At 33.0% G+C, this 8,667-nt stretch overlaps 1 protein-coding gene across 1 annotated transcript; it reads left to right on the forward strand.

Annotated features, from left to right (window-relative positions):
• Nucleotides 1-930: 930 nt before the first annotated feature.
• Nucleotides 931-7,491, forward strand: LOC129810047 (innexin inx7). The gene is made up of 5 exons (XM_055860287.1): nt 931-1,500; nt 1,652-1,754; nt 1,845-2,333; nt 6,782-7,008; nt 7,073-7,491. Exons 1-5 carry the CDS (start codon nt 1,361-1,363, stop codon nt 7,422-7,424), a joined length of 1,311 nt encoding a protein of 436 aa, XP_055716262.1. The 5' UTR covers nt 931-1,360; the 3' UTR covers nt 7,425-7,491.
• The last annotated feature ends 1,176 nt before the right edge of the window (nt 7,492-8,667 follow it).

Genomic DNA, 8,667 nt, shown 5'->3' on the forward strand with positions numbered 1-8,667 from the left:
CAACTTGTACCGGCGAATTGTCCAACTTGTAACACTATGTCCAACTTATATCACTTTACCCTACATCTTTTTTTTTTAATAACCTTATAAAAATGTTCCGATTTCATGATTTTCTTCGAGTTTTCTTAGTTTAGCTATGAAATACACTAATGAACATTGACTTTTTTTAGACTTTTTTTTCTCAAAAAAGAATTACTAGCTGCAGATTAACAGTGATACGAGACAATCCATTGAACTACTCATAAGTCCGACATTTTATTTTTTTTTTTGAAAAAAAAAATTATTGAAGAACTTTAAATATATGTATAAAATAACACCCAAAATTTCAAAAAGCTTAATCTTTTTCATCTTGTTCAGAAAAAATCGCAAAAAGCAGTTAAGTTTTGGCCTCCTAATTGATACTCCCCCTTATTAAGGGCAGAATCACATTGACAGTAAAATCCTCACCGTATTTCGTTAATTTACGCATTTTCATTGCAAATTACGCAAATTCTCGATTACCGTATTACCTTATCTCATACTCGGTGGCACTAAAAGTGAAAATAATATAAGAAAATTGAAGAAATAAAACGAAAATGCAATAAACGGTGAGCAAAAAAACTGTACGATTAATTTCTGTTACATTTTTTTACTCACCGTTTATCGAATTTTCCTTTTATTTCTTCAATTTTCTTATATTATTTTTACCTAGTGCCGCTGTGTATGAGATAGGGTAATACGGTATGGAAAATTTGCGTAAGAATTGTAATGAAGCATTTTATTGTCAATGTGATTCTGCCCTAAACGGTCTTTTTAAATTTTCCTACCTTGAAAAAATTGTTTTAGATTTACAGATATTTATCATCATTGAATAGAGGGATTTCTTTGCTTTTCATTTTTTGAGGTCCGTTATCTGCCTTCCTGAAGTTAATGCAGTCTTTATGGTGAACACGTGAAACTAAAAAGCTATTTTGAAGACTAAGAATATCGTATCGATCCAATAAAATTGTGAATTTCAGTGAATATTATTTGCCAACTCAGTCACAGATATGTTTATGGTAGATTTTGTAAACGAAATATAAATAAGATCAATAAAATAGATCTTTGCTGATTCCTACAATGGACTCGATGACTAAATAAATAAACTGATTTATTTATTTTTGGATAAGAAATTTCGTTGGCAAAATGTCTCATGTTTCACAAATGCGGCGTTTAAAGGTGTCTTGAGGAGTGCTTTTATCACTGATAATTTTAAAAAAAGACAGCACCTGATAAATGGGCAAACGTAATCAATGTGTCACAATTGTATGGAATTTTTTCTTTAAGAAATTGTGAGTAGTTGTGACAGTGTTTTCCATGAGATCGCAAGTAATTTGAGAAAATGCTAAAGTCTTTCGAATCAGTGGCCCATCAGCTTAAATTTAAATCAAAACCCTATTCCATAGACAATTTAGCATTCAAATTTCATTATCGTGCAACTTTTATCATCCTTTTGGTTTGTGTTGTGCTGGTGACATCGAGGTGAGAAATGTGAGAGGTATTGGGACATCCTATAACAAAGTTTCAAATGGTTTTACTGTTAATTGGAAGAAAATACCTCTGGATAAACTTTCCCTTTGGAAAATGTCAGAGTGTCCGACTAATTGAAATTTGCATGTGATGTCCACTTTAGACAATACATCGGTGAACATATAAGATGCATGACGGGGGGATCTCCAACAATACCTGAGCATGTCATCAACACCTTCTGTTTCTTCACAACAACCTTCACAATTGTGAGTAATTATCTAGCTATGCCAGACTGGAGAGAAGGGGGCTTAACTCCCGTATGATTTACATCTTGTTGACAAAATCTCATCTCACAGGTGAGACACCTGAACGAGTCAATGCTCGAACGGGGTAATATTCCACATCCGGGAATTGGTCCAGTGCATGAGGATGATGAGAAGAAATTCCATGCATATTATCAATGGGTACCATTTGTTCTCTTTGGCCAAGCCATCATGTTCTACTTGCCACATTTTGTGTGGCGCACCTGGGAGAAGGGTCGTATCAAGATGCTGGTCTATGGGCTCCAGATGACCAGTCTATCCTGGCACATCAATTGCCAAAATGATGTCCAAATAACATCCACTCATACCCTATTAACCAGAAAGACAATTGCCAATCGTGTGTCCATCATCAAGATAGAATTCCTCAGGCACCTTCGAATTCATCGATGGTGGGCTCCAAGATTGGTCTTTTGTGAAATTCTGTGCTTTGCCAATCTCATCCTTCAGATCCATTTTGTCAACGTCTTCCTCAATGGACAGTTCTTGAGACTCGGGATCGATTTCATCCAAGGTAATTTTGAGGTAAAGCACATTCTGATTCATATTGCTAAAAGAGATTGAATCTCAACCGTGATTTTCCTGCACGATAGCACGTGCGGGAAATTTATACTGCTATCAAGAAAGTTTCCCACGAATAGTTTTTTTTTTCTAAAGTGATTTGCATTGAAATTTCACTCTCTCCCCACCTGCGTAATATAAAAATCCAAATATATCTCAAAAGCTGATTGAATTGTTGGGATAAAATTGTTGCGAAGCATATTGAAGTTATGAAAACTCCATGAACGATTTTATTATTGCAATTAAAATAAATTTAAGTGCTATTCATGCTTCTGACTAAACGAATAATTTTACTGAGAAATGCATCGTCAGTTCCGTGAATCATATTTTTTATCAGTTTAAAGGAAACAGATGATGTTTTTTTTTTATTTGAACTTGATGTTGAAGTTTGTTCTATATTATTAAAAGAAGCATCTGACGATTTTTTTTATTAAACGAACGTTCTTAATATTATCGGCATTGCTTCAATTACAAAATAGTTTCACAAAAACTTTGCTATTTTGTATTAAGGCAAGTGTACCATATTTCGGCAAAGTCGCATGTAAGCGCTGAAGTCTTTAAGTTTTAGTTTGAAATGTAAAATTTTTATTAAAAATTGATTCTTTTTTGTTACCTTTGCATGGAATCTTGTAGATAGTCGAAAGGTTATTACTGAACGGAACCAATAACTCTTCAAAATAAAAAAATCTATTGTGTAATACGTACATAATTGTTAAAATTGGTCAAGTAGAAAATCAAATACTATTTACCTAAAAAGCACTTAATAAATTCTTAATGTGCTTCAATACTTAATAAGTACCTGAATACTTATTAAGCACTTAGTAAGTAATTGATTTGATATCATATCGTAATTTATATATAGTTTATAAAATAACTATTGACTTACCGAATATATGGAAATTAGACAATCTTGTGAACACCTTATCTGTATTACTCGAATGATTTGGTATCCGTTTCCTTGAAGAATTTTATTTCTGTTAGGAGAAGGTGGGGCTACTTGAGCTGTGGGGCTACATTATTAGGGTCATTTGCCTAAAGCGAGACAGTTTGGAAAGTTGGACAAAGCAGTGTGGAATGTGAGACACCTCCTTAAAAATTTGATAATAAATCAATTAAATATTTAAATTTTCGATAAAAAAGATTATTAAACTTAATTTTATGATTTTTTCAGAAGTTAAAAATGCTAAAATCGTTATAAAAAAATCAAAGCGTGACTTGCAAGAAGAATTTAAAAAATGTATTGCATGCATGATATTCATGAACCTTGACACGGTAGTTGTCATTTTCTCTGTTTCTTATGGAGGTTGCTAGGAAAATATCATAGTGTTTTGTTTGATTTTTCGGCATAATTTGTGAAATATTGTTAAGTCCGCAGTGAAAATCGAAAGACATACATCCATTTAAAAGGTGAATAAAAAATATTTGTGAGATATCACCTTTAAAAAGGATAGAAAAGTGATTTAATTTCGCGTTGCTTTCAAAACAAGTTTTATGAAATCTAGGACAAGTTGATTTTGTGAATGAATTTAGTGGTTTTGTATCGTGAAATCATGTTAACAAGGAAGACAAAGATCCTTAAGAAATAGTTGCAACAGCAGTTAGCAGCTGATAAGGAGAAAATCTCCTGGAAAAGGCTGCAAAGATTTCCAGATTCCGAAAACCATTTTTTCTGACAGAATGGATAGTAAATATCGCAAAAACTCCTGGAGAAAGACAAATAGGAGCCTCTACAGAATTCCCAAAGCAAGTAGAAAAGGATTGAATTGAAATGTGGTAAAAAGTTGCATTCGCTTTAAAGCCATAACTGCTGGACAGCGCGAGGCGTCTGTGAAATTTACAGAACCTCTTTTTGATTGGACATCCAGGAAGTTCTTGGTAATTAGCGTTCCTCAACTGTTACCCGGACATAAAGGAGAGATTAGCATAACCATCAAATGTGCAAGTATACAGAGAAAACACTCAACATTTGATTTTCTACATAGTTTGTATGATATTTTGTCATTAATATCACTATGTCCAACTTTCCAAAAGTTTTTGTCCAACTTTCCAAAATTTTGTCCATCTTTTCAAAATGTGTTATTTTTTAATTTCAGTGAATTTTCCGATTATTCGGTTGCAATATTTAATAACAACTGTTAAGATTCTGTTAAAATATTTGTCAAAGAATCCCATGATACAAAAAAATGGTAAAAAATAATTATTTATTCAGTTTAAAAATGCATTTGAAATTGAATTTTTTCGTAAGTGTCTCGCTTTCCACCATTCACCCTACACGATTTTTTTTTGCATATTTCTAATGGAAATTGGCCTTTAACATGATGTAATTTAGATAGACAAAATAATTGACCAGCTTCATATAGAAATAGGCGAAAATTCGTATAACAATCTAGGCCCACAGCTCAAAGTAGCCCCACCTCCCTCTATACAGTCTCTAACAAATGAAACTGTCATCAGTTATCAAACATATTTTGCTCGGTAAAATTGGACCATTTACTTACCAAAAATGCATTTTATTCTGAAAATTGACTATTGATGGGATTGATGGTTGTTGTTTTTTTTATTTTATTATTATTTAATTACATTTCATCATTAAAATCCCTTTGCAATTATAAATTGATTTTTTTATTTTTCGCACTACAGAAAGTGATAATTTAATAATAACCTTAACGAGACTGGAGGAAAATAAAACACTACTTTGATTTATTTTATAAATAAGTTTTGAGCAATCTCTCTATTAATTAAGCTTGACAAAAATCACAAAATTCAAACAAATATTCACTAACTTTTTATTACAAGCGTTGCTTTTTTCTGGTTAAACATAATAGAACGATTTGCTAGGTCATTTGTTCTTGGTCCCCCTTGTAACTCTAATTCTCTTTTTTACTATTATGTCAATATTGTCTCACGTCATTATGAAAAGATGTTTTTTTTATAGTTTTTTTTTTACTTTTAATTCACAAAAACTCAGTGTTAATTGTATCATTGAGAGTCTGAATAAATATCTGTCATTCTTCTTCCATTTTGACCGTTTTTTGGGCAATGCAATTAACTCAAATTGCCAAAGGAGAACAGTTAGCTTAAAAAACAGCGTTTTTAGCGTATTTTTTCTGAATCGATCAGCAAAAATATGCTGACCAGTCAGCATAATTATCGAGCAAAAAGTGCTAATCAAGTGATGATAGCATTGCCTCATAAGTGTCGTTTTAAGTTTAGCAGAATTCAGCTGTAAAATATTTACATATGTTTCCTGCTGAATTGAAATCGGTTAGATTTCGGTTCTCGCTAGGTTGCGCGATTGCGTTGTTTTTATTCAGTTTTATTGGGTAACAACCATAACGTTTGCAGATCGGCGCCTGTAATTTTTTGGTCTTTCTGGACTTATAGCCTCCATCCACATACTAGAGAAATTTATGTCCATATTTGACAGGTTTTTCTACATAATCGTATAGGCAATTTGCTTAAATGTGAACATCAATTACTCAAGTGTGTAGTGTAGTATATAGATCGCAATTTCTGAATCGTTTAAACCAATTTTTACAGGTAGTTTTTGGTGCTACCTGCATGTCATAGGCCTCCTGTTATAAAGAATGTATTTTATTTTATTCCAACGTAAACGGAAAATCTTAGTTTTCCGTAAAAGTTTTTTTTTTGGCATGAAACATGATATTTTTAGTAAAGATAAAAAAAATTGTTATTTACGATCTAAATCCTAATGATTGGGCTGCACGATAAAGTTAGAAATAGTATTGATCGTTGCAAATAAGTTAAGATATACGACATCATCTAAGTTAAGATAGGCAACGTACTGTTGTAATGGCCTCTACACACTAGAGAAATTTTTGTCCATATTGAAGCAAATTTCCTGCGCTTGTGTAGGAAAAATTGTTCAATTTGGACATAAATTTCTCTAGTGTGTTGAATATATTTCACTTTTCATAAAATCGTGTCAGAATAAGTCGATTTTTGCAAAATTCCTCTTTTTAGCTTTTCGGGTATTCCTTAACAGCCTTTACCTTTCCTGTGGATATTATACCGGAAAGTTAATAATTATTTCTAAAGTTTTAGGGGTTTTAAATCTTAAAAATCCTATACTATGCATGTAAAATCTCAGCTTGAAATCGCTCTCCTGTAAAGTTTTTGACTTATTCGTTTAATATTCTGAGCCGTCGGATAGTAATTCTTTAAATTACATGTTATTCAAAATTTTTGTTTTTGTTGTTCATCGTAGTACTTACAGAACGTAACGAGATATTGATTTTTGTGTCTATAATAATAAATTTTAGTATCATCAGTTATAGAAGAAAAATCGATATATATTTCCACTATGGCCATATTCATCTCGTGTATAGAGTTACTTCAAGCACTTTAAGTATTCTTAATCGATAGAAGATGTTCTCTTTGAATAATTCCAGGGTCCCATGGATCCCCTTGATGTGGTCTTCCCAAAAGTGACCAAGTGCCACTTTTACAAATACGGCGCCTCAGGATCCATCCAGAAGCACGATGCCCTCTGCGTCATGGCACTTAATGTCATGAATGAGAAGATATACACTTTCCTCTGGTTTTGGTTCATTATTCTGCTGGTTGTAACACTCATCTCATTCATATGGAGGTTCCTCACGTGGATTCTCCACTCAAGGTGCCACTCATAAGATTTAGTTACTACAAGATGAGATCTTTAATTTATGTTACTTCTCTACCAGGTCCACGAAATTCAACGGGTTTGTCTTCTCAATGGCGTGTCCAGGGAGGCTTCATCCAATGGATATGGGCGTAATTAAAAAGGCCCTTATCTTTTCGGATTGGCTTTTCCTGTACTACATCGCTAAGAATCTGGATCCTCCGGTTTTTCGAGAGTTACTTTCGTCACTCGTAGCAGAACTTCGTGCTGATCGAGATGAAGTTTACATAGAGGAATCTGACGAGGAATCAGAAGATGTGGAATTACGACGACCAAATGAGGATGATTTAGAGAAGTCAATGATGATGCATCAGATAGAAAATGAGAATATTGATACAGTGGACTATGCTGAAAAGTCCTCAAAATTAGCTTAGATTTTTGTGTGATGTTGAAAAGTTTCTTACTTTTTTTTTACCAAATAAAATGCATAGATATAGCCAATGATGAGATTCATTGTATGTGTGTATGCAAGAACTCCCGTGTTCTCGACTCACCTCTCGATCAGTGGACAGAAATGTGCAGACACAGGTATCTAACACAAGCAAGAGATCAAGACACAAGTAGAGGTCAAAGAAGTGCGACGACCCTAGAACTCTGTTCACTTCTTTTTGGTATTCTTGTTCTCGGGTGGCTTTTATGTAACAAGATGGCTGTTCTTACACTCACCATTTAGTACGTTGATTCAAAATGCAAATTTTCTGTCTCATGAACTGTCTCTGCATATCATCAATTTTTCGGAAGACTTTGGGCAAAGTCGTGCAAAGTGCGTGTATATGATGCAATGAATACCAATTATTACCCCTCTATGACAATCAATAAATTCAATCAGTGATGTGCAGAATTTCCAATGAACCAGGAATGCTTTAGAGTCAAGAGAGGATGGAGAGAAGGAACACAAAAAAATGACCAGGGGCTAATCATATTTCCAAAGGATGGCTCTGATTTTGTTTCGTGAAACCATGTATTTTGAATTGTGAAAACATTTGCTGTATTCATGAAAATATTTAATACTTATAAAACAAAAAAAAAAAAGAATATCTACATTACTCTTGAAAGAGATTAAGCAGATCAATTTATTAGAAAATCAATTCAAAGAAGGAAATTCAATCCTTTTCAAAATATTCAAAAAATTAGTAATGTTTTCGTAATTATTACGTCAGACTTCTTTAAAATTTACTAATATCGAATTCATGAACCGACTGATAATATTGTAAGGATTGCTGAAAAGAGGGCAGTATTTTGGTAAAAATGGTCAGTAAAATTAAAAATAATGGTAAATATAATATGGAGTCAAGCAACACGATATAGACCTTTTTTTAAAAACTTCTCTATTTCCTCCTCTTACGACATTCCGGAGATTGGTTGTCTTCTTCCTCAGGTATGGACAAAAATAGGATATATAGGATTTTTTCCCTTTCTTTTAAAATTTTCTAAATTGAAAAGAAAGGGGGAAAAATTCTATATATCCTATTTTTGTCCATAAACATTGTACACCTGAGGAAGGAGACAACCAATCTCCGAAACACCGTAAGAGGAGGAAATAGAGAAGTTTTTAAAAAAGGTCAATACAGTGTTTCTTGACTCCAAATTATCCACAAAAGACCGAGAATACAATTC

This window comes from Phlebotomus papatasi, chromosome 1 (assembly GCF_024763615.1).
Source record: "Phlebotomus papatasi isolate M1 chromosome 1, Ppap_2.1, whole genome shotgun sequence".
NCBI classification, from domain to species: Eukaryota; Metazoa; Arthropoda; class Insecta; order Diptera; family Psychodidae; genus Phlebotomus; species Phlebotomus papatasi.

What these genes read in the sequence shown, in the direction of transcription:
- LOC129810047 (XM_055860287.1), top strand. Translation starts at nt 1,361, where the DNA reads ATGCTAAAGTCTTTCGAATCAGTGGCCCATCAGCTTAAATTTAAATCA. An exon ending in TCATCCAAGGTAATTTTGAG is followed by an intron (nt 2,334 to 6,781) that starts GTAAAGCACATT and finishes GAATAATTCCAG; the next exon opens with GGTCCCATGGATCCCCTTGA. An exon ending in ACGTGGATTCTCCACTCAAG is followed by an intron (nt 7,009 to 7,072) that starts GTGCCACTCATA and finishes CTTCTCTACCAG; the next exon opens with GTCCACGAAATTCAACGGGT.